Source organism: Pelobates fuscus, chromosome 7 (genome assembly GCF_036172605.1).
Source record: "Pelobates fuscus isolate aPelFus1 chromosome 7, aPelFus1.pri, whole genome shotgun sequence".
NCBI lineage: Eukaryota > Metazoa > Chordata > Amphibia > Anura > Pelobatidae > Pelobates > Pelobates fuscus.
Window position 1 is genome coordinate 97,801,398 of NC_086323.1, and position 27,183 is coordinate 97,828,580.

The following is a 27,183-nucleotide window of genomic DNA, read 5'->3' on the forward strand; positions in this document are numbered from 1 at the left end:
CTACCTCCAGCCAGGGGTCCTCACCTCTTGTGTGCGGGAACGGGGCCGGGGCCTGCCGGATCAACTGCCGTAGGGCGGCGGGGTGAGAGAGCTGGAGCAAAGGAAAGGAGGGAGGGCACAAAGAGGAGAGAGAGAGGCAGGAAAAAAGAAAGGGGGGGGGGGGGCGGGGGGCCAGGTGAGCACCCCCCGGGGCGTCCAGCGATGAGTTAGAGCGCTGTGGGTATGAAGTCCCTCTTGACACCGCGTCACAGACGTAAGCCGTCTGTGGGGTGTGTCTCCGTAGGTGCTTGTGTGCCTAGTTGTGTTGGTTGTCCCCTGAAGTGTGTGTGGGTGATTAGTGTGGTGGTGAGAGTGTGTGCGCGGCTGTTATGTGGGGTGTGTCTGTGTGTGTGTATACCAACTTATGTGGTGGGTGTTGGTGTACCCTCCTGTATATAATGAGGTCCCGTGTAACTGGGTGGGTGTCCAGAGCCGTACCACTACACGGAATATACCGGAGTAGCCGCGGCTGTGGCCCCCTCAGTGGTTCTGGTTTACACGGGCTTAGTTCGGGTCGTGGCCTATGCCAGGTCGAAGTGGTGCAAGGGTGTGTCTGGAAGTCTCAGGTGGATGACCTGTCCCGCTGAAAGCATAGCGTCTTGTGTGCACTTTGTTGCTGTCGTTACTGGCGGTTATGTACTCTCCCTCCGGGTCTATATCAGCACTATCTAAAATTGCGTCTGTAGAGTCCCCCCCGTCTGGTGGTCCGGGTTCCGCTGGGGCTCGTAATCAGTCGGTTCTCGAGTGGCATCGGGTGAGTCAGAGTCAGTCAAGTTAAGTGAGGCTAAGCACAGGTCGTTATAGTTTGTCGCCGTCTTGGTGGTGGGGACGTGCCGTCCAGGCGTCGGTCGGTGATAGTGGCGTGATTCTTGGGTGCCTGTCTCTGCAGTGCGAGTGCGGTCTAGAGTGTGGGATAATCTGCGTTAAGAGTGGGGTTGGCTGAGGCGTCTAGGCTAGGTCCAGGGTGTGTGTCCGGGGCGTCACTGGGTATGGTCACTCCATCTATGGTACCTGTCCTGTCCGGTGACCTCGTGACCTTTCTGTGTTGAGTACAGTGCTCGGTGGGCCCTATATCGTACATCTACCTGTCCCATCAATATGCATTTTCATCCTCTCCCACCCTCGCCCACCCGCCATAAGCATTTTCCCCCCTCCAACATTCAACATTACCCTGATCCCCCTCCCCCCACATTCCCAGTCCTCTGGTAGAGCCTGGAGTAGCATCAGGCTGTGTCCTTGGGTTAGCGGTGGTTCGGGTGTAGCGGCATTGCAGTATAGAGCGGCACGGTCCCATTTCCCAACTCTCTCCCCCCCTCCCAAGGAGCGTCTAGGATCCCTCCCTCTCTAAACAATCGAGCCAAGTTGTCAATGTCCCAGTGGTACGTAGGCACTCCCGACCTTGTCAGGTAGGGGAGATGGCGTCGGGTGGTGGCGTCAGTCCTCATGGATTCAGTCTATGCCATCATTACTAGTGTGTGGTTTAGGTGATTAAAGTCATTAGTCCCGTGTCAAAGTCAATACGTGTCAGAACAATAATATAAATGTACTTAGCTGTTACGATCTCAGTCACAGGGATGCCTCGGTCCTACCAGCCGGGGGAGGTGTCAAAACGTCCGCCTTAGTGCCAAACCGTTAGTCAGCCTGCTGGGCCGGGTTGCGTGGCCGGTGCGCCGGCGGTCTGTGCGGCGATTCTTCTCTGCGGCGTCGGGCAAGTCTTTGTGCCATCGGGCCAGGGCGTGGTTCTGTCGGACGCAGGATCCAGTCTTCAACCTCCGTGGGCGGCAGGCCTAGTCGCCTCAGGAATATCGGCACTTCTTCAGGCCACCGGACCGGGATCCATTCGTTATCTTGGCGGGCCAGTAAGCTAAAGGGGAAGCCCCACTTATAGGGGATGTTGCGGCTCCTCAGAAGTTGGGTCACCGGCCGGAGTGCCTTGCGGGCCTCAAGAGTGAGGGGTGACAGGTCCTGGTAGAGAGCCACTTCCGAGCCTTGAAACGGCCAGGACTGTTTGGAGCGGGCCTTGGACATTATTAGTTCTTTTAGTTTAAATTCACGCAGGCAGCAAATAATGTCTCTTGGGGAATTGTCGACGTTTCTCGGTCTTGTGGCCCTGTGAGCTCTGTCGAAGTGGATGTGTTGTGGTGCATCTGGGCCCAATATACCTTTGAAGAGAGCGGTAAGTACAGCCTCTACGTCTTCTTCTCCGTTGGATTCAGGGAGGTTGCGCACTCGTATATTAGATCTGCGCCCTCTGTTATCCAGGTCCTCGGCTTGTCTTCTAAGGTGCAGCAGGATAGTCCCCTGTCGGGTAATTGCTAAGTTGTTGGCCTCTATGCGGCTAGACATTGCCTGTTCTGAGGCCTCCAGGGTCTGAATGCGGCTGCCATGTGCTGTCAGTTCGCTTCCCAAAATGGCGACCTCCGCTCTAATTGCTTCATGGAGCGTGTCTGAGGTGCTTTTGAGGTCGTCCTTCATGGTCGCAGTAAGGGCCCTGATATCTGCTCTTATGTCCGCTAGGGATAGGGCATGGGGTTCCGTCTCCGGCGGTGAGTGCTGGCTGTCGGCCATCTTGGGGCCTTGTGCTCCGCGTGGCTGGCTGCTCGGTGTTTGTAAGTAGCCGTCCAGGGAACCGGCGTGCGGGCTGTTCAGCGGTCTCCTGGGGGTCTGGTGGGTGTCTGCCCGTTTGGTGCGCCCCATCGGGAGAGTATTGCTGCGTTTAGTGCTGCTTATAATGCTGCGCGGGTCGGAGCTCCGAAGTTAAGCGTCCATCTCCGACGGCTTCCAAGCCACGCCCCTCAAGATAGATAATTTTAAACATTTCTGTGAGGCTCACATGCTTCTAAGTAAGCCACTGAGGCTTGCATGGAATAATCTAAGAAGCTAGAAGAGGAGTAAGGCACCAGGTAGCTCACCAGATGTTCTAAAACTTCCATTCCCATAATGCCTTCTCAGACCGGCAAAGCATCACAGGGTTTTGGTTCTCCAGCAACTGTAAGACTAGCTTCTTGTGTATCCCTGATTTTTTTTTTTTCCAATTATGATTTTTTCTTTTCATATTTTGAACATATTACAAATATACATTTAACGAACAGTGGTTCCTTTATGATCTTGTCCATGTATATTTAAACTGACGGGCTAAAGAATAATCATATTGTGACCTTACATTTACAACAATTATGTCAAACATCCTAGACGTAGAAAGATTAATATCAAGTGATCCGAAGTATAGTGGAGGAAGGTAAGAGAGATACCTTTCTCTCCTCGTCTCTCTCCACCACCTCAACTAAAAAAAAATAGTAATAATCAAATGGTGGGAAGCAGTATCATATCCAGTGGCTAATTTCTCAGATATGTTTAGATCGAAAAGACACCCAAGGATTCCATATTTTTTCATAGCTATTTTTCAGAGATACAAAAAAATTAAATAAAAAAAATAAAGGTGTAGAAATAAACAATGTGGGTAGTGCTAATCATGATTTTTTTTTTTAAATGAATGTAAAAATTCACAGTTATTGGACCTATATTACAGTTTGCACTGGAAGCTTAATAACGTTTTCAGTAAGTGTAGGTTGCATTCAGGAAGACGGCATAGAAGGTAAAGTCGCCCCTACATTTGCACAACAGAAAGAAGAATCATAAGTTAAAACAAAACCCTGCATTTACATAACTATAACATGAAAACTCAGCACACTCGGAGAAAGAAAATATAGATAGTATTCGATTCTAGAAAGGATTTTATTATACTAAAATTAATTTAAAAAAAAATGTTTATATAATACTTCCCTCCCTCACCTTATGACAGACACTACCAGTCTTGCTTTGTGGGTGGCTTTTCATCCCTCCCACCCAAAATATGTCATACTGCCTCTAAACAAATGTTCTTACAAAGGAAGAACACAAGATGCCAGCATTTAGGCTTCAATTGTAACTTATCAACGCATAAATGTACTATTCTTACACAGTTTTCGCAATGGGAAGCTAGTCATAGGCTTCCTCGTTCAAGTCACAGACTTTGCCAGAAGAAGAAAATCCAGGCTTCATCTACACAAATGTGGGGTTACCCCTTAAGGTAGGACACCGGACACAATAACAACTTCATTGAGATTAAGTTGTGATGATGCCCAGAGTATTCCTTTAATTCTGAAATTCACTTTGAATTCCTGACAATTCTCACTTCAGTGAATAACCCTACAAGTCTTGTGCAGGCAGGTAGCAGCAATTCTCGTTGGCTCAAGTGGTAGGTTACAACTACAATGACATGTCTTACATTGCCTTGAAGGTAAACAGGACATCCGTCTAAAGGAGGATTCTCCTGCTAACAAGGAATACTAACTATCAATCAATGTAAGTATTCACTGCTATACAACTGGCAAAGCAGTATATTCAGAGAAATGATGGGAGTAGCCAATAATTTTTATTAGATATTAAAAAGGCTATATGCTTGCTGACACAAAGTATATCTTAATTTTAAAGATTCTTTTATTTAATATAAACTCATAATATGCGTGACAGGTATACTTTAGACAAGTATAAGTTGCTTTGAGAGACCCATGTGGATTAAGCCCCTTCAGGAAAGAGAAATCGTATGCTATAGTGAGAGCACTAGCACTTAAATGTTTTTAACGAGTTAAAGACCTGTTTGCTGGTCTCTGCTGTTCGTTTATTGTTGTTGACCTTACTTTTTCTTGTTCAGTGTCCAGAACAAGAGAAAATGAGACCTTGGACATCTAAGATGGTTTTTCTTGGGTGGTTTTTAAATGGATACACTCAGCCAAGATAAACCATTCTTGAGAAACAAACAGATGTAAAACAAAGAAGAGAATGACTTTCTTAAGCTAGTTTACGGCCGACCAGTGAGCAAAGAACATGCAAACAGCAATGAGTATGCAGAAACATTACAGCAACACAGTGAATTGAACTATGTGTCACAAACACGAAACTGAACTAGAAAAAGTCATGACCTTTAATTACGGGTAATAGGCCAAAAAAAAAAAATATATATATATGCTGGGTTAGAAACTGGAAAACATGCAATGATATTTATTTTATTTTATTATAATAAAGGAACATTTTACTATATAAAATAATTAAATAAACAGTGGAAACAAAAAAGAAACCAAAGACGCATTTACACAAATACAATGAGGTCTTTTTCACTAGCAGTGTTAAAAAAATATATATTTCATTAGATTGTAAGCTCTTCTGCGTGGGGCTCTCGCTACCTTCTGTGTTCTGTCAAATTTTGTGCATTGTCAGAGATAGATAAATAAGTAAATCATTTAATTTATTGTTAATTCTTTACCAAAGTACAACATTCTAAAACATTCTGCACAAAACACAGATTCTCCCTGGATGTATAAGAACTTCAATGGCACATGCCCAACTTCTCACCTCCCCTAAAAAGCTTCTTAACCAGGTTTTATGACAGAGCCAGTGCTGTGGCTACATATACAGAACCATTGATGGAAGCACAAATGGAACTATCAGAAATATAGCAGAAATTAGGGATCGACCGATATTGATTTTTTAGAGCCGATACCGATAATCTGTGAACTTTCAGGCCGATAGCTGATAACTTGCCGATATTCTGTACATTTACCATTTTGAAAAAATAAACTACCGTATTTTTCGCTCCATAAGACGCACCACACCATAAGACGCACCTAGTTTTTAGAGGAAGAAACCCAGAAAAAAAAATATTCTGAACAAAGGTCCCATAGTGTTTCTTACTATGGGACAGTTTGTTCAGAATATTTTTTTTTCTCCCCTGTCCCATAATGTTCTCCCCCCTCCCATAGTCTTCTCTCCCTCCCCCCATAGTCTTCTCTCCCCCCCCTCCCATAGTCTTCTCCTCCCCCTCCCATAGTCTTCTCCTCCTCCTCCCATAGTCTTCTCCTCCTCCTCCCATAGTCTTCTCCTCCTCCTCCCATAGTCTTCTCCTCCTCCTCCCATAGTCTTCTCCTCCCCCTCCCATAGTCTTCTCCTCCCCCTCCCATAGTCTTCTCCTCCCCCTCCCATAGTCTTCTCCTCCCCCTCCCATAGTCTTCTCCTCCCCCTCCCCCTCCCATAGTCTTCTCCTCCCCCTCCCCTTGTCCCATAATTACTTACCTGTCTTGAAGCGTGGGCCGGCCTAACAGCACGCACCGCGGTACAGGAACGTCAATTTCAGGTTCCGGCGGGACTGAAAGGAAGTGTGCACACTGTGTGCGCACTTCCTTTCAGTCCCGCCGGAAACCGGAACCTGAAATTGATGTTCCTGTACCACAGTGCGCGCTGTGCTGCCCCCACGCTACAAGACAGGTAAGTGAAGCTTCATATTCGCTCCATAAGACGCACAGACATTTCCCCTCACTTTTGAGGGGAAAAAAAGTGCGTCTTATGGAGCGAAAAATACGGTATTTCTAAAGATAAATGCACAAAATATACATGCCATATGTAGTAGATGCAGTGTGTTTAGACAGGGGAGCTGTGTGTGTTTGTGTCGTGTGTGTGTAGTGGATGCAGAGTGTGTGTATAGTGAATGCAGTGAGTTTTTGTGTAGTGTGTATATATAGTGAATGCAGAGTGTGTGTGTGTTTGTGTAGTGTGTGTATAGTGAATGCAGTGTGTTTGTGTAGTGTGTGTATAGTGAATGCAGTGTGTTTGTGTAGTGTGTGTATAGTGAATGCAGTGTGTTTGTGTAGTGTGCGTATAGTGAATGCCGTGTGTTTGTGTAGTGTGTGTATATAATGGGTGTGTGTGTGTGTGTATATAATGGGTGTGTGTGTGTATATAATGGGTGTGTGTGTGTGTGTGTGTGTGTATATAATGTGTGTGCGTGTGTGTATATAATGTGTGTGTGTGTATATATAATGGGTGTGTGTGTGTGTGTGTATATGTGTGTGTGTGTTTATAATGTGTGTGTGTGTGTGTGTGTGTGTGTGTGTATATAATGGGTGTGTGTGTGTGTGTGTATATAATGTGTGTGTGTGTGTGTATATATAATGTGTGTGTGTGTGTTTAGTGTAAAATGGGGGAGTTGACCAGACTTTGGAAAAGGGCTAAATCCCAACTGAACTCTGAATATGAGCTCAATGATATTAAGGAGGAGTTCACTGAGTCCTATATGGAGGATTCAGATAATCTTTCTGATCCTGATTACGAAATTACTGATGGAGAGGATGCTAATCCCGTGCGGGATACACGTCCTATTAAACCTACCAAGATTGAGGTAGATCATGCGGCCTCAGGGGACACTGATAGGATCTTGCACACTCAAGGTGAACCCCTATTCAAACCTGACGCCCTGTCACCCAGTGGTCTCCTCACACTACGTAGGTTGTTAGTGGCCCAAGAGGTGCTCCTTCAGGATGAAGACTTTATGGTTAGTCGTCACAATCTCCATTCTTCCTTACTGATAGCGGGGGGACAGGCTCACACATTTTTCACATGTATGGTCCCTCATTTCTTAAGATGCTTAGGTTCTTCACACTGTGAAAGGGTATTGCATAGTCTTCCTTTCTCTACCTGTTCAATGTTCCCCATCGAGGGAAATAGTTTTTTCCCAACAAGATGCAGACCATGTCTCCATGGAAATAAAAAAGAATGATGCGCAAACAAGCCATCGTAGAGATTCCGGCCCATACCCTGGGGTACGTGAGCAACCTTTTCTTGGTTCCCAAAAAAGGCAAAGGTGTCCGTCCAGTGATAAATTTGAGAAAGCTCAATGGTTATGAGGCATATCAGCCCTTCCAAGATGGAATTAGGGCATTGCTTAAGGGATCTTCTCCAACCAGCAGATTGGATGGTCAAATTGGATCTGCAGTTCACATGGTAGGGCAGGAAATTGAGGTTCAGGTTCCTCCCATTCGGACTGTCTTCGGCTCCATGGTGCTTCACCAAGCTTATGAAACGTCGCCGTGCTACGGAGTCGGGGAGTACATATTATAATATATTTTGACTGCATTTTCATTCTGGCTCAGTCTATTCAATTAATCCGGACATACCTTGCATTGACTTTGACTCTGTTAGAGAACCTAGGCTTCCTGATCAATTGGGAGAAATCCATTATTGTTCCCATGCAACAAGTCAAATTTCTGGGTTATATTGGATTATTGTAGATTCTACCCTTCAAACTCTACACCTTCCGGTGGCAAAATTAGCCAATATGAAGAAGGAGATAGGCAAACACTAGCAACCTCTCAACTCTCTCTGAAAAAACTGTCTAAAATGTTAGGCCTTCTAGCGGCATCTATACAGGCCATTTTCCAGGTCTTCTTGGCTATCAAGCCCTACAACGATTACAAACTTCAAGGGAAGCTCATCATACACGGATATGTTAACTCTGGACTCAGAAGCGAGGGACGAACTCCAATGGTGGCTCTTTCACATGGAAGTTTGGAATGAACGCACCATATTCTGTACAGCTCCAGATTTGATAATCAAATCTGAGGCAAGTTTGCACAGTTGGGGCGCTCAATGCGGAAATATTTCCACCAAGGGCAGATGGTCAGACCTGGAATCAACACTCCACATCAATTGTTTGGAACTCTTTCCGGTTGCTTTGCAGTTTCTCCCCAACTCAAACCCAATACGCTATCCTTCTGAAGATGGACAACGTGTCAGCTGTCCGCTACATCAATCACCTGGATGCACAAAATACATACGTAACTGCTTACGTATTAGATTACCAGAATGTACAAATTAATGGGGCAACCCAAGCCTGTTTAAAACTAGCAGAAAAACTGTTGTTTTATTTTTACATTTAAAAAACATTAACTTAAGCATAAAGGTTTCCTTTAAATAAAAATAAAAAAATTCAATGCTACACACCTTACCATAATCTTAAGGGCAATTAGCTTTGTCATATGCATATCTAGCCTAGCATGTTTATTATAAAATACTGATGTCTTATAGCCTCTTTGTAGCGAAAGCCACTTCGCCACTGTGGTTTGTAGGGGGCTGCTTGCCCGCCTCTTACCCTGTGACTACGGTCCCTGGGCGATTTGGCCCTTTATGCACGGTATTTGGGCATACTGTGGGTTATTGGGCTGCCCCAGGATTATGGGCCCTCTCATCAGCCCATACGAAACTTAAACCCCATGGCGTTTGAACTGTGTTTGTGGAATCTAAACGCTGTTTGGATATGTTGAGCGCTCAGATCCAAGCCATCTGGGGATGGGTTGAATGTGGGGGTTCTGTTTAGTATAACAGGAGTTATGTATTTTTATGTCTTTTGGTGGTTGCTGGTAACATGTGCTTAATGGAGGCTGTGTTTGTCCCTGGATATAATTAAATCAGCTTCTCCATTGTCTCCAGGATAGAGGATTCTGGGGAACTAGTTTGAGCTTCTAAAAACCATGCTTCCAGAAGGTCAAATGCACATTTGTACTAACTTTTGAACCCCTGGTCCAATTCGTATGATTGACATTTGACATTCGAGTATGACATTTGAGTATGTTGTTCCCCCGAATGGATTGATTGTGTATATGTATTTTTATGCGAATGTGATGTATATTTTGGGAGTTATGAATGTTGTGTAAAAACTGTATTTTCCCTACCTAGGATAATTGTATTTTCCTGTGTTTACAGATAATTAGTTTACAGGTAGAGGGGAGGGCTATGTGTGGGATGTAACTATTGTGTGATTGGTTAATGTACGTTACTGTGTGTGTCCCTCCCCTTCATGGGAGCACCTAATAAAAAGGGCTGCAAGCTAGCAGCCAGAGAGTTCTATTTTTACCCTCAACTTGAGTCCTGTCTCTTATTGGGGGAATCTGCTACAAGGGATTGCTATGCTAGGCATATTCCCTTGCTATAATCACTGAGCTCTTGTAAGAGCTTGTTCCTGCTTCGTTCTGAAGGGAGATAGCTGCAGCCTGCGGTGCTTATGGTGTCTGGTGGAGTGCTTGGAGTCCTCTGGAAGCGCTAGGAGCATCTTTCAACGGAGGTACCCAGTCGGGGTGCCAGTGGATCCGTTACACTCTTCTCCTGGGGGTCCCAGGAACTGGCCACCTTAGGGCCCCCCGAGGCTGGCAGTGGCTTCACTTTGCTGGTCCTGCAGGAGCGTGAGGTAGCATTCTCCCCTGAGCGCTCTCTGCCCAGCTCCCTCGCGCGCACCGCACTGATGCCGGAGCTGGAAGATGACGTCATTCCGGCTCTGGCATCAGTAAGCGGCGCGCGAGGGAGCTGGGCAGAGAGCCCCCAGCAGCACCACTGGACCCCAGGGAATCCCCTCAGCACTACCAAAAGGTAAGGAGACTGGGGGATTCAATTTAAAAAAAATATATATAAGTGTGTATGTGTGTTAGTGTGTTAGTTTGTGTGTGTCTGTTAGTGTGTGTCTGCTAGTGAGTGTCAGTAAGTGTTACTGTGTGTCTTATTGAGTGTGTGTCTGCTAGTGTCAGTGTGTGTGTTAGTTTGTGTCAGTTAGTGTGTGTGTGTTACTGTGTGTGTCTGTTAGTGAGTGTGTTAGTTTGTGTGTGTCTGTTAGTGAGTGTGTTAGTTTGTGTGTGTCTGTTAGTGAGTGTGTTAGTTTGTGTGTGTCTGTTAGTGTGTGTCTGTTAGTGAGAGTGTATGTTTTGTAAGTGAGTGTATGTGTGTCGGCATCTGAGTGTGTGTCTGTCAGTAAATTTGTGTGTCTGTTAGCTAGTGTGTATTCGTCTGTTCGTGAGTGTGTGTGTGTGTCTTATTGAGTGTGTGTCTGCTAGTGTCAGTGTGTGTGTTAGTTTGTGTCAGTTAGTGTGTGTGTGTTACTGTGTTTGTCTGTTAGTGAGTGTGTTAGTTTGTGTGTGTCTGTTAGTGTGTGTCTGTTAGTGAGAGTGTATGTTTTGTAAGTGAGTGTGTATGTGTGTCGGCCTCTGAGTGTGTGTCTGTCAGTAAATTTGTGTGTCTGTTAGCTAGCGTGTATGTGTGTGTGTGTGGTTAAAACCCCTTCAGCACTTACCTTTCTCCAGTGCCGTGCTCCCTTGGCGCTTGGGATCTCTCCGCCCCAATCCGCCTCTCAGCTCCGAATGCGCATGCGCGGCAAGAGCTGCACGCGCTTTCAAATCGCCCATAGAAAAGCATTACTCAATGCTTTCCTATGGACGTCCAGCGGAATCGCGGAAGCGCCTCTAGCGGCTGTCAGTGAGACAGCTACTAGAGGCTGGATTAACCCTCAGTGAAACATAGCAGTTTCTCTGAAACTGCTATATTTTCAGCTGCAGGGTTAAAACTAGAGGGACCTGGCACCCAGACCACGTAATTGAGCTGAAGTGATCTGAGTGCCTATAGTGGTCCTTTAAGTGTATCATGCACTGGCGTGCAAACAGGGCCCAATTTTCGCACCGGGGCCCCATCGATCATGTGTACGCCACTGGGGGCACGGGATATTACCACTGCAGGTGATTGAAAAAAATGGAAGAATGAGACAGCGCTTACTTAACTTATAGGCAGCAACCTTAAAAGGAATCCCTCAAACCCTTTAAAATAAGACAAGAAAAACAATAAAAAAGGCTGCGCCACAATCAGTAATAAAAAGTCCAGTTAAAAGGCCAAAGTCCAAATATATTATCCTTACAAATGGTCTTTAGTGATGAGGTCTTCTACTATTGCAGTGGATCCACTTTATATGAAAGATAAAAAGAGAGAAGGACAACCAATGGTGCAGTATGTAAAATTCAAGTATAGACGTAAAGGAGTAATAATATAAAACTCACATTTGCCAGAGCTGGTTATTAGCTCTGGCAAATGTGAGTTTTATATTATTACTCCTTTACGTCTATACTTGAATTTTACATACTGCACCATTGGCTGTCCTTCTCTCTTGTTATCTTTCATATAAAGTGGATCCACTGCAATAGTAGAAGACCTCATCACTAAAGACCATTTGTAAGGATAATATATTTGGACTTTTGCCTTTTAACTGGACTTTGTATTACTGATTGTGGCGCAGCCTTTTTTATTGTTTCACTGCAGGTGATGTCCGCTGATCTTTCTGTGGCGTTGTCTGTGTCCAGTTTGAGGGGAGGCATCTCGCCATCCGTGGCTGTATGGTTCGACCTAGTCGGTAGCTGGATGTGGGGGGTGTTTGCGGCTCTCTGCCTCGCGGGCCTGGTGCGCGGTTCTCTCTCTTGAGGTTGTTTGTAGACGGGAAGCGTTTCCCTCCGCATCGCCCTCTCATATCTCTCTTAGGTTGGGAGGCAGTTTGGCGAATTTCGGGCACTTTAAAAGCCCTTGCCGTGGCTCGGGGTGATTTCCTCCTACGCATTTTCAGCCGTCGGAGGGATGAGAATCTCCTGCTGCGCCGCCATCTCTGGGCTTTCTTCCCTGCTGGGGCTTTGGATGTCAGCCGTGGGGATGCATGGAGCTGAGAAAGTGAGTGTATTCGCTGCTGTTCTTGGTCGGTCTGATGCCTCCTTTCCTCCAGCTTCTCCCAAAAATCCTCCAATAGTTTGTCAAGCCTATACATCAGGTCCATCTGGTCTTCGACGGAGTTAGGGTGCCGTGTGGCTGTCGCCATGCTTGAAAAGTTATTTGCTGTCTCTGCGGGTTCAGCGGCCTTTCCCCTTGTCTGCCATAAATCAGTGTGGCCTCCCCAATGTGGACCGGGATCACCCCCGCCGATCCAGGGGGGGGGGGCACCAGCATGTTGGCGTGGGCCTTTGAGCAGCACCGGCCTGGGAGATCGGCTGTCTCTACCGCCCGGCTCCCTCTAGGCTGCCTGTGACTGTTTGTCGGGTCTCCTACCTCCACCGGGTACTGTAGCCCGGTCAAGAGGTATGTTAGTCGCTTGGTGGGCTTTAGCTTAGGTTAGATGAGGTTATAAATGCTTATATTGTAAGATTCGGAGAGGAGCTCGAGCAAGAAACGTCTCTCCACCATGGCAGTCAGGCCCCACCCCCTGAAATATATAATTTATCATATAAAATTAAAGTAAAGGTGTAAAACCCATGGCGTTCTTTTAGTTTGCGATCCAGTTTGGTTGTGCATAAATGTCACAAGAGAGAGATCCGCACCTCTTTTTCACTTGTCCATTATCTCAAATAATCTCACATTAATGCACTGAAATATTGTTTTACATGGTAATAGAATATGTTGTTTAGAGGCACACTATGCACCACAACCACTACAACCCACTGTAGTCACTGCCACCACCCCATGTCTAAATATTTTCAAGTGGTTTAACAATAACTTTGTGTCTTCCAGGCTCCTGTGGTGTGGCCTCTCACTCAGCATATTGCTGTTGTGGAAGCTACACTAACAAATGTCAAATATTTCAAAATTGGATGGCATTAATTGGCTGAACGAATCAGCTTAGCCTATCACAGCTGTCCAAATATAGGTGGTATTGATATTGCTAATGTAGATTGCTAATTAGCAATATACCATGCAAGGGAAAAGCATGTGGAGGGAACCTCAGTTTATGTCAAACTCCTCAAAAACAGTTTGCCACAAAACCAGGGGGGACTGTGCCCGTGGCCAGCTAGCTGCATAAAAATGTCAACAGGCTGTAGTGGTTATGGTGCTTAGGATATACCTTTAAGTCAACGTCTTCCATTCTTACGAATTTAGTTAACTTTAAAAAATAAAAAATAAATGTATAACTTTAGCTTAGCTGCAGGTTTCTTCAAAATCTCAAGACTAAGCGTCACTACCAAAGTAATGATAAATTGCTCTTTTACGCGTGTATGTGTTTAATCCTAGTGCCACTTATTCATTGTACATACAGCGCTCTGGAATATGTTGGTGCTTTATGACTAAATAGCATAACACTTAATGACCTTTAACAAATGCTAAACAGCATTTTTACATGGAAAGTCATCTATTAAAGGGCAGGAGCAGCCAAATTCCTTGCCAAACGGCACAGAACTAATATTACAAATACCTGGCACCTGGCTTGTATTGTAAGAAGACACAGCACGCCAGTCTCTGCTTGTAAAAAGCTTCTTAAAAGAAAAGAAAAAAGAGAAAACATGCTTTAATCTTTTGTAGGAACTATTTAGACAGTGTTTGCCCTCCCAGTGACTACCAATAAATAATATATTATCTCCACAAAAGCATGGAGGTATTTGGCTTACCCTCAGCACATATTAATCGAGCCAGGACCATATCGGAATGGCAAGACTCTGAAACATGTTACAATAATATCAGAAAGCAAAACACTCCACTTAAGGGCTCCCAGTGAAGTGTAACATCAAGGATGACTGAGCATTGATATATGAGACAGATTATTGGTTCTTTACAAAATATAGCAATTCAAAAAAATGACTGTTAATAGGACACTCCGAGCCCGTAACAACTTATCTTTTGTGAAGAGATCCCCTGTCCCTATCTCCTTGCACACAGCTTACTGTTAGGGAGTCAATAGTATGCATGCTTCATTTATAAAACTGCGAACATAGATGAATGCAAATGACAAGTACTAACTACATTTCCCATAAGCAAATGTAGAACAGGGATTTATGGTAAAAGGTATGCAATGGAGATTCAGCTGTTAGTCTAAGAATCTCCATTGCATGCCACATGTTTAACCCTTGCATACCAAGTTTAAACAGCATTATTGTCTGACTATATCAGTCCCACTGTGCCCAATACTCCTGAGCTAGGTAGGTAGCAGCTTTCTACATGGCACTGATTTAATTCAACCCTCTCTTGAGTTGAAAGGAATGCTGATATGAACACCTATCCTAATAGATAATGGTCAAAGCATTTATTATGGGGGAAAAATGCCATGCTGAACGTTTCAAATAATCCATTACAGAACCTTACCCTTTCAACCTGTCCTTCTTTGTGTTTCAATTTGAAGACTTTCAGTTTTGGAAGAAAACTCTCTGCATAGGCTTTATCTTCTACACCTTCCAGAAGAACCCCGTGGAAGGCGAGTCTGCAGGTGTTAGAATGGATGTCAGTGTCCAGTTTGGAGCCAATGACGAGACACATCTTTGGGCAGGTCACAGGTTTCTCAAATTCTAATAAGGCCCATTGATGCTTTGGTAAAGCCATCCCCTCCTGCTCACTGTGACCCTTTTTCTCCTCCAAAATTTTAGTGTCTTTAGTGAGGTAGCAATCTTGGTACATATATTCTTTCCCAAAATCAAAAAGGTTTGTGGACTCCTCTTGTTTATCACTGGTAGTCGGAACACTAAAGAACATGACTTTACCCATAACTGTTTCATGACCAACAGTGATGTGGAACTTGGCTTTGGTATTCAGTGGTCCCTTGAAGTATTGTATCTTGTCTACAGATATTATAGCAGCGTGAATGGTGTGCAAAGAATCTGGGGAGCAGACAAGTCCTCGTTCCAAAAGTTTAGGATCAAACTGAGTCACACAGATGCCCAACCGGTCTCCTTGCATGGCACTGGTGATGGGTTTGTGGAACATCTGCATGCTTTTCACTTTCTTGGTAACCTGCACAAAAAAGAAAGAATATATAATATGTCAATGCTATATTTTCATAATGTGTCATGTGAATACAATATATTATACACACATAGAAGCACTGCAGAAAGAAGCAAAGGGAGGTCCTTCAGTAGATTGATGAACAACATTCAGATGGCCGTTGGTGTCATCAACATTCTTTTGTGTGTCTTATCTTTTAAGTTTAAAAGGTACATTATTTTTATAGTTTTAAAGGGGCACGATTCTCTGCATAGAGATGCAGAACATGTATAGCTTGGAGGAAAGACGAGACGGGGGGATATGATAGAAACATTTAAATACATAAAGGGAATCAACACAGTAAAGGAGGAGACTATATTTAAAAGAAGAAAAACTACCACAACAAGAGGACATAGTCTTAAATTAGAGGGACAAAGGTTTAAAAATAATATCAGGAAGTATTACTTTACTGAGAGGGTAGTGGATGCATGGAATAGCCTTCCAGCTGAAGTGGTAGAGGTTAACACAGTAAAGGAGTTTAAGAATGTGTGGGATAGGCATAAGGCTATCCTAACTATAAGATAAGGCCAGAGACTAATGAAAGTATTTAGAAAATTGGGCAGACTAGATGGGCCGAATGGTTCTTATCTGCCGTCACATTCTATGTTTCTATGTAACGCTCCCCCACAAAGATGCACTTAGTAAACGACCCTCTATGAGGATATGCTGATCCATTGTACAGCACACTAGCCTCCCAATGCTGCCCTATGATCTCAGCAGAGGATGGGCGACCATGTTGAGACAAGAGCACCAGCATAATAAAGGTAAGTAAAATACTTTTTTTTCCTCTCCCTTAACCCCTTAGTGACCAGACTGTTTTTCTATTTATTTATTTTTACCATTAAGGACCAGTGTATGGTATAGGGCTATTCCAGGCTAGGGGAATAAGAAATATATGGCATAGTGAAATACTGTATATAATAAAATTGGATATATAGGTAAGTGTCAAGTGTTCACTCAACCTTTAACATCCCAAGAAATGCCTTAAAAAATATGCTTGAAGGCATTTCTTGGGATGTTAAAGTGTGAGTGAACACTTGGCACTTACCTATATATCCAATTTTATTATATACAGTATTGCACTATGCCATATATTTCTTATTCCCCTAGCCTGGAATAGCCATATACCATACATATGTTGAATTGAAGATAGGAGGAAATCTTCGGGCATATCCTATATTGCTAAGGGAAGTTATTCCTTTTTTTTTTTTATTTCACTATAATCACTTTTAAATTGAAATTTCTGTATCACTGTATGTGGACATTAGAATCACTATTGTAAATTTACGAGTGTGTGAGAGATTTCATATATCTTTCCATTAAGGACCAGGGCTGTTTTTACATGTTTGCGTTGTTTGTGTTATTTTCCTCTTACTCATTTACTGTACCCACACATATTGTAGACAGTTTTTCTTGCCATTAAATGGTCTTTCTAAAGATACCATTAATTTCATCATATCATATAATTTACTATAATTTTATTTTATAAAATATGATGAATAATGAATAATAAAATCTGTTCTGCATCTACAACTGACAAAAAACACCCGTGTTAAATAGTTCCTAAATTTTGTCCTTAGTTTAGAAATACCTAATGTTAACATGTTCTTGGCTCTTATTTTTGCAAGTTATAGGGCTATAAGTACAAGTAGGACATTGCTGTTTCAAAATATATATTTTTAAAATGTATCAGGAGTGACAATGTAACACTGTTATCTGTCATTAATCTCACGTACATATTTTTTTAAAGTAGACGACCCAGTGTATTTAATATGGGGTATGTCCAGTCTTTTTTAGTAGCCACTTAGTCAGAAACACTGGCCAAAGTTAGCATTTATATTTGTTTGTGTGTTAAAAATGCAAAAAACAATTATGAACGCTAACTTTGGCCAGTGTTTGTGACTAAGTGGCTACTAAAAAAAGACTGAATATACCCCATTTGCAATACCTTGGGTTGTCTTCTTCTGCAAATGGTATGCCATCATAGGGGTAATTCTCATTCCTGGGCAACCATATGCTCACAAATGCAACATAACCAATCTGGCAAATTTCAATGTGAAAAAAATGGAAAATCAAGCCTTACATTTGACCCTGTAACTTTCGAAAATACTATAAAACATGTACATGGGGGGGTACTGTTATACTCGGGAGACTTCACTGAACATAAATATTAGTGTTTCAAACCAGTAAAACATATCACAACAATGATATCAGTGAAACCGCTGTTTGTGTGTAAAAAAAGTTTTTTAAAAAAAAGTCAATTTCACTGACACTATCATCGCTGTGATATGTTTTACTGTTTTGAAACACTAATATTTGTGTTCAGCGAAGTCTCCTGAGTGAAACAGTACCCCCCATGTACAGGTTTTAGAGTGTCTTGGAAAGTTACAGGGTTAAATATAGTGGTAGCAAATTAAATTCTTTGGACTTTCGGCCTGGGTTGTTAGGCAGGTCCCCCAAATTGCAATCAATACAATTACTTAATTATGTAATAATATTACATAAATATGCACGTAGAATTTAAATCTATATACATATTTATATATTTGAAGTCTATGTGTATATTTATGAATTATTTATGTAATCATGTATATAGACATGTATATTTCGTATTATTTTTATTTACATAGATATATATATATATATATATAAATATATATATATTTCATTCTAAGTGTATTTTGATATAAATATATATATATATATTAATTTCAAAATACAGTTAGAATAAAATTACACACACACACACATATATTTTTTTTAATTATATTATTAATTTTTTAGAATAATATATATATATATACACAATATATGTAGTTATTAATTATATTTAAACATGTGTGTAATTTTACTCTAAGTGTATTTTTATATTAATATATCTATATATTAATAAAAAATACACTTAGTATGACATTATATATAAAATATATATACATTTAAATTTAATAACTTTTTTATTTTAAAACTTTTTTTTTTTTTTTTTTTTACTTTTTTCACAAGCAGTTCAGGCAGTCCTCCTGCAGGCAACATAATGGATGCCTATTGGGTCCTATTTTGCAGGGGGGGGCTGTCTGGGCTGTCAGACAGTCCCCCCAGGGGAGAAGAAGACCGATCGCCGGTGGGGGAATGGCGGCGATCGGTTAAGTACATAGGATTACCTCAGACGTACTAGGTACGCCTGAGGTCCTGGGGGGGGTATTTACTGATATTTTTTTCTATTTGATTTTTTAAATTTTTATTATTTTTACTGAGTGCTTCGACCCCTCGAGGCACTCAGCAGACAGGCAGAACATCGGAAACCTGCCTGATGGGTTCCAATACTCTGCCTCACTGCCAGGCGCCACGTGGGGCAACTCGGAAGTAATCGCTCGATCACCCGGCGGCCCAGCAGTGAGGGGGATTGCAGGATGCCTCAACATCGAGGCATTGCTGCAATACCCTTTAGCTGGAAGTGATCATGATCGCTTACAGCGCTCAAATGTGTCGCGGACGTGTCAGGTATGTCCTTGGTCACTAAGGGGTTAAACAAAGGTGGACAAATAATCTAAATAGGAAGGCAAACACGCTGGTGTTAGGGAAATGTGTTTGCATTCCTACTGTTTCTTTAAGACAGAATAAAAGGTTTTGTTTTTTTTCATTTAATTTCTTGAGTTCTATTTTACAAAATGCTGAGCAAGCAATGTCATAAACCTACAATTAAAGCATCCATTGTGCCCAAAACAACTATAGCTCTTTGAAAAAGGCATAAAATTCCAAATATACATTGTGCTAGCAGTTGTGCTAGCCAACATAATGGTTGGCGAAACATTTTGTTTTTCCAAATTCCCGCTCCTCCTCCCCCCCCCCATTTCTCTCAATTCCTCAGCAGACACTTGTTGTCAAGGAATTGATTGACAGGGAGAGCAGAAGAACCTCCATCTGCTCCCCACCCATAGCAACCAAAGTGCATGAACAGTGGATGCCATGGTAAGCCCCTAGTTGTCACTGCTAGCATTGGCTAGGGATTATAGGAATGGAGTGGCGTGACGTCACTCTGTTCAGAGAATGAAGCCAGTGTGTCGGCATCACTGAGGTGGTTAGCCATGAGGGCGAACAGGGGAGGAGCTGTGGTTGGACCTGGCTGATGTGATCACAGCGATGAAGCGGAAGTGGAAACCAAGCTAAGGGACTACAGGCTTCCTTTAAGCGAATAGAAGATAAAATGGGTAATAAAATCTACCATATCCGATCAAACAATTTATTGCAAAACACACTGTAAAACATTGCCTGAGAGGTCAGGCACTGGTTATTTCTGGTGTTTTATTACACAGATCAGACACCTTTTCCTTTTTTTAATGAAACTGCCTGCTTTGTTGAAAGATTTGTATTTGTTAACATTTGTAATGTGTGCATGTAGGGAGCATTTTATAAAGGTTATTGAGCTAAGGAATGACATGTTGTTTTCCATGATCTTTATTTTTTTTTGCTTATTTATCATACAATGACGTGTACGCGTGTTTTTTTTTATGGCAAAATTTATTTCAATGAATAGGTGGCAAAAATAATCTCAGAATTAAAGCATATTAAAAGGTATATTGCAGGCATCTGAACAGTAAATATATACTCGACTAAACATAGCGCCAATATAATATTCCGTTTTTTCTCTTTATTTTTGGTTTATTATTTGATCAATAAATACGTTTTAAAAAGAGCTGTGTTATCTGTGGGCAGATGGCCATACACAGCACCCCATTTCAATTTAAACTACACCATTGAATAAAAAAACTGTAAATTACCTATAACCTGAGTTTCACAAAAAGCTCCAATTTTGTATTAAATTATATTAAAGATATAGCATAACCATACAGATACATCCAGGCACAGCCAGGGCACACAATGTAAATATGAGTAGAAATAGAAACATTGTTTAATTTCTCATCAACTCTGTATGCTTTCTGTATGCTGATTGTCAGATTGGAAAGGACAGAGCTTATAACAATGATTGATACAGAGCCAAAATAGAGGCACAAGCTACAGGAAAAAGAGGTGCTAATTTGTACAACTAATTTCCTTTTTCACAATACAATTGTGGAATACAACAGTATATACTTCGGACAGTAGAACAGGGACAAAAAAAAGTATGACTGCTCTGCTCCGACAATCGGTTAAAACTCATGCCATTCTTCCATTTGTTGTTAAAATATTTTAATGCTAACAAAATTAAAAATCACTAACTTTTCAACCCATCTATGCTGCTCAGGCTAATAAGGAAGCATTAGCCTAAGCAGCAATGGATGGCTGTGATTAGCTGAGAGTGTCAGCTGACCATTATAAGCCTATCACAGCACTTATTGCTGGTATAAATAGGTATGGCTACAAGGAAATAATCTCTGCCTTAGACAAGCATCTAGTAGGGCTGGGCTATGGGTGGCCAGGAACATTTATTTAGTATTGCACTACTCAAAACAATTTTAACATTGAATGGAGGGATAGTGCCATGGGAGGTGAAATTGTTATAATGCCTACAGTGTTCCTTTAATAGAGAGAAAATTGTACTGTGTATGCAACTACCCACCACCATTTACAAAGCATCCAGTCCTATCTCTGCCAGGTATTCCAGAAATATAGATCTACTATGCATAATGGGATATGTTATCACAAACAACTGACGAGCCAAGGCTAATCATGCCTGTTGTAGGGGGATACATGTTGTAGCAGTACTTACCCTCTCCAGGGGCCGGCCGGGGTCCTCTCTTCTCGCCGCGCGCGGTCCTGCTCCTGCACGAGCCGCGCACGGCTCATCCGACGGAGAGATCAGGAAGGCGGGCAGTGACCGCGAGAAGCGGTCACGTGTCCCGCCTGACTCTAAGAGCGCGCCGCGTGTCTCGGGCGCGCTCTTAAAGGGACAGTGGGAGACGAAATTTGAAACAGTCTCCCATTGGCCCCTGTCATGCCACATTCCCCATACACTCACGTTTTGGGGGCGTGGATATGACAGGGGCCAATCAAAGTGAACTCTAGGGTATTTATACTCACCTGTTTCCTTAGTACCTTTCCCTATCGTGGTTTCTGTTCAGTTCCCTTTAGTTCCGTTCAGTTGGTTTATTGGTGCTTGACCTTGGCTTTGTTCCTGACTCTGCTTTCTCTTTATCCTTGCTTGTCTATCCGCCGGTTTGCTCTCCTGTGTACTAGTCCCTGGCTTGTTCTACTTTACGCTGTCTCTCTGTTCCCTTGACCTCGGCTTGTTATGGACTCTGTCTTTTCTTGTACTCGTCTGAGTCCGGCCATTCTAAGGTCCGGTAAGACGTATCTTGTTTTCTTGCCTCTAGACTATCTGGACTATTCTTGCGTGTTGGGGTATATTACCGTGACACATGTATTGCCGATTATAAAATGTAGCTGTGTATCACAGATAGCTAGTCCCTACATTTATGAAAATTTAAAATATATATCAATAGCTTTGAAATAAATCAATATTTTATATATCAATAGCTTTGTCTGTGAAAAAAAATTACAATTAAAAATAACAATCAGAAAATATGGTGATGTTTGTAAATACTAAACATAACCATATCTGCCTTAAGTCATCAACCAGAAGTAGCTTTGGAAGCTGGTAAACGTGTCCTATTAAAAAACTGCACCTGCTGTTCTGTCTGTAAGACTTTAATCTGTAAGAAGACACTATGAATGATTGATGCTGTTTATCAGTCGTTGGAGTGGAACATGTATGGAGACACTTTTAAAGTCAATGTTGTGGTTACAATTACAAGGCGATCCCCATCAGCCAAAATGGCTAAACAGGATAACCACTGCCAACATCTTTACAAAATCCATTTGCCAGATCCCAACACAAGGTCTTCATGCCTTTCACAAGTGCGTCCGTCCAGACAGAATGGCAACGTATCAAGAGTAATTCTTACGAAAGGAGGTAGAGTGGTATAAAGTGATAGCTCCAGGGAGCAGCAAGGAGAGACCGCAATCAATATTAGACTGATATTAAGTGTTCTTCCCTTACAACAGACGGCAAGCGTTTGTCTCAGGTATTATTTAAGCACTTAATTTAAAATACTGGCTTGAAACATTATCATGTTGAATGCGGGCAGTGGGAATTCACAGCACGTCTATTCATTGTGTTCGAGTTAATCAAGTAAATGGTAACCACCATTTGTATTGTAAAAATTTGCCTAGCAAATAAGAGTTACGAATAACAACAATGCAATAGAACACCGTTCTCTGGCACAGAGGCACAGGCCAAGGGGAGAAAGGTTAGTACGGCCCTAGGAAAATTGCACAATATGGAATTTCTTTCATTAGAATTACTGAAGGGCTGGAAGAAAGAGGTGTCATACAATAATTAAGATGGTACTGTGATGTATAGAAAAATCACCAATAAAAAGAGAAGTTTATATCACATATATACTGTTTTATAGTTTGTTTGTTTTGTAACTATTTTATTTAAAGAAGTGACAAGGTACAAACAACTGCTCACAAGGAGCATGCTAAGGAAACATTAGGTCACAATTTTCCAATGTAAGTACCGGTAGGCATGAATTCAAAACAAATAATAATAACGGGAATTAGAGAGGGGGACTTCTCAAAATCATGAAACTCATATCAAAAATGGATCAGTATGCACAGACTATGTCCTGACTTTCTGGTACGATCCCCGGGCCATGGCTGTATCCCTGATTTGTTAGAAAGACCACCATCAGGAAGGCGGGTCAATACTCCACCATGATTCAGCAAGTGTTCATCTGGCTGCATATGTGATAGCTTGGAAATGTTAAGTCATCAGGTTCATTTAGAATTTCTAGCCACCTTTAGGCACTTCCACCAGTTCCATATTGCCAATTCAGTTGGCATTGATCTTGTGCCTTTCAATATATTATCTTTATAATGGAACAAATGAGCCCAAACTTCTAAGACTCTTGAGCAGGATATATGTAGGAAGTTACAGCATATACCTGCATCTCTCGACTGATTTGTGGGGGAGAAGCTACACAGCACAGAGAGTCCAGACCAGCAGCTCCCAGCCTGCAGAGACAGCCTACAGCTCAGGGAAGTGAGGGATGGGTTAAAGGCTGCAGGGAGACATGGGGACACTGAGACACTGTGAGACATGGGGACACAGGGAGACCTCTTGGGATGCCGAGACACTTGGGGACACTTGGAGACAGGGGGACACAGACGCACATGGGGGCACAGACACGGGAACACAGGCGCTAGGGGACGCTGGGAGACATGGGGACACAGACACATGGTGACACTAGAGGACACTGAGAAATGGGGAAACAGACACATATGGGGGCACTGAGACACTTGGGGACACTAAGACACTAGGGACACAATGTCCCCAAGTGTCTCAGTGTCCCTGGTGTCTGTGTCCCCATGTCTCACAGTGTCCCTATGGTCTGTGTGCCCATGTCTCCCAGTATCCCTAGTGTCTCAGTGTCCCCCAGTGTTTGTGTCCCCATGTCTCTCAGTATCCCCTAGTGACATGGGGACAATGGGAGTCATGGGAACACAGACAGAGGACACTGGGAGCAATCCATCTATACATCAGAATCAAACTGTATATAGTTTTTTGGTGATTTTACTGAATTTTCTCTTATGTCACTCATTGTGATTAACATCATGTCACACATACATAATTAGTTATGCAAATTAGTAACGCCTGTATTTTTTTCCAAGAAAGGTGGCAACCCTAACTACTCTTCACATACTCTTGCTTAATTATGGAAACTTAAGTGGGATATATGGAAACAAAACTTGTGTGGACTAGCTGAAATGAAATTAGTTAAGGTAATGCTGACTTTGGTCTCTCTAACACTGTGGCATGTTCCCTTTCTTCTACACTCACTATATCCACCTTTTCTCTGTCTCAGGCTGTATAACAGGATCTTCTGCCTGCTAGTAAGAAGGTAAGGAGACAAGTGGACATGTGAGTGTTAGGGGCATGGAGCGAGCGCATCATTAGGCGCATTTATGCCAAGCTCACAATGCTGTTGGCCAGCATGCATGATTGGCAGGTAGCCTGACATGCATTCATGCCAAACTAGCCTTCCAATTCTTTGGGCAGACACGCCTCCTTTTTGGGCATGTTCATCCCTTTCGGAAGTTCTGGTTACATGATCCGCGTCCGTGACCCACTCTTTTACACCGCCCATTGACTTCCTGCTTCAATTGACACTTCTGTTAGGGGGTATGGATTTACTTGAAAGATGAAAGCATGAATTAGAGAGAGATTAGCATATTTTAAGAGAAACTGAGTTTTCTTATAGCTGCATCCTATGAGTTTCCCTCCGGCAACATCTCCACCAGATACATAACGCTTGAGAGGTAGGACTGTTTTAGTGTTTTTGTTCGATAAGATTCTGTACTAAGGCCCCTCATAATTGACAGCACGAGGCCCACTGGGCTCTTAATCTGGCCCTGTCAGTATGCACATGGTAAAGATTCTTAATTTAGCTATATATTTAATTATATTAAAAGATACACTTGACGATATATATATATATTTTTAATTAGTAGATAACTACCAGGGAGGGTGTGTGTTCATCATGCATTCAACTCTACTCAGAAGCCTGGCATAGGCACACAAGAGATGGGTAGCAGAGACATAGAGACATAAGTATACCTGATCATGAAATTCCAAATGAACTATATCTATACATTTGCAAGATGTTGGGGTAAGTGTAAATCACTTGAAGGGTACATCCTGCTTTTCTGCCTCTAAATTATCTTTCTATACCGAATACCGAAACTGTGGCAATGTAAAACGTTTAGTGTTACCTTACTGATCCTCTGGTTGCATGGAATGCTGATCTGGTGGACCGCCATAGTCTCGGCCCCTGCAGTCTCGCACAGCGTCAATGAGGCCACTTGCTGGTTCGCGCCCATTTTCATGACGCGAGGCATGTGAATCAGCGTCTTGACATCACTAGTGATGGAATTAGGCCTAACCACCACCCCATGACGTTTTGGGGGCATGGTTCTGTCAATTACGCCCCCCAGCCTCTAAAACAGCTACGTTCAAATGAACAGTGACCTGTTGTAGTTTCTACATGACCCATTTATACTATTTTTAATTACTGCTATTGACCCGGCTTTTTATCCGACTTTTTTGTATTCTGGTACCCTTGACCTGGCTCTGTCTTATCGTCCATCTAATTTCTGGTTTTCCTTGACTCTGGCTAGTCCTGACTATTCTACCTGTCTGTTTATCGTAATGTCCGGCCACACATTTTATGACGGAGGTTATACTTTCCATAAAGAGGTGTTGTACTTGTCGACAGGTAAGCAGAGCTTTGTTTTTACAAAATTTCATTTTTTTTATATTTATTATACATTTTGGAATTTTATGCAAAAATATCAAGAACTAATGGTGTTTGTAAAATACACAAACATATCTACCTAATCAAAATAAAGGAATGTGAATCAAGTAAAAGAAAATGTGCCAATCATGCAACTTGAAATTCCACCCTAACTTTTGTAAACATATTAACATAGATGTTTACCAAAGTTAGGGTGGAATTTCAAGTTGCATGAACAGTGACCTGTTGTAGTTTCTACTTGACCCATTTATACTATTTTGAATTACTGCTATTGACCTGGCTTTTTATCTGACTATTCTGTACCCTTGACCTGGTTCTGTCTTATCGTCCATCTAATTTCTGGTTTTCCTTGACTCTGGCTAGTCCTGACTATTCTGCCTGTCTGTTTATCGTAATGTCCGGCCACACATTTTATGACGGAGGTTATACTTTCCATAAAGAGGTGTTGTACTTGTCGACAGGTAAGCCAGAGCTTTGTTTTTACAAAATTCCATTTGTTTACATTTAATATACATTTTGGAATTTTATGCAAAGATATCATGAACTATTGGGTTTGTAAACTAGAAAACACACACACACACACACACACACACACACACAAACGTATCTACCTTATCAAAATAAAAGAATGTGAATCAAGTAAAAGAAAATGTGTCAATCATGCAACTTGAAATTCCACCCTAACTTTGGTAAGAATAACATCTATAGTGCCAGGACATACCTGAAAACCTAAAGATGTTAATTATTCTTCATGGTTAGTTACTACTATATTAGTGTATATACCAAACCCTCTGTAATTATACATTACAGAGACTATATAGTAATTTAATAACACATCTAATGTTAAAAAGGCAGATTGATCTAAGTGGATATTTGTAAAGTGCTAACACCGCATGCAAAGGATGTCTGAGGCATACCTCCTGGCTACAAAGTATTGTATTATTATTACCCAATCCTTCTCTTTTTACCACCCATCACACCTTGTGCTGCCCGAGTCCCTTTCATTAACAAAGTAGTGTATGACAGATCACTATTGGTTTCCATTCACCCCACAATTAATAATGGTAATTGCAAATGTCTGCAACCTTCCCAGCGTTAATGTAGCTCACTAATAGGATGCTCAGACTGCAACAGAATATCTTATTCAGTGGAATTATTTGACAAGGGGAAACAACATTAATTCAATGTATCACCTTTCAAGGTCAAGGAAAAATGAGAGAGTCAGCGAAAAGAAAGAAAGGAAGCCAAATGAAAAAAGCTGACATTCCTTAGGAAATTCCTGGACTAGAAATAAGGGACGTAATATTCCCAGGATATGTCCGCAGCATCTGAGTTGACTGTTTAGTTGCCAGATGCGCTTGCTTTGTGATGTAGTTGAACAATCGTAGCACTTTGGTAAAAGTAATAAATTCTGCCCAATCTCCCCGAA

General features: G+C 42.2%; 1 protein-coding gene across 1 annotated transcript in view; it reads right to left on the reverse strand.

Moving 5' to 3' along the window:
• Positions 1–27,183, reverse strand: part of EEFSEC (eukaryotic elongation factor, selenocysteine-tRNA specific) — a 182,378-nt gene that overhangs the window by 62,880 nt on the left and 92,315 nt on the right. The window contains exon 5 of the mRNA XM_063427382.1: positions 14,770–15,411. Coding sequence (XP_063283452.1) covers positions 14,770–15,411 — 642 coding nt within the window. The remainder of the gene's footprint in view (positions 1–14,769; positions 15,412–27,183) is intronic.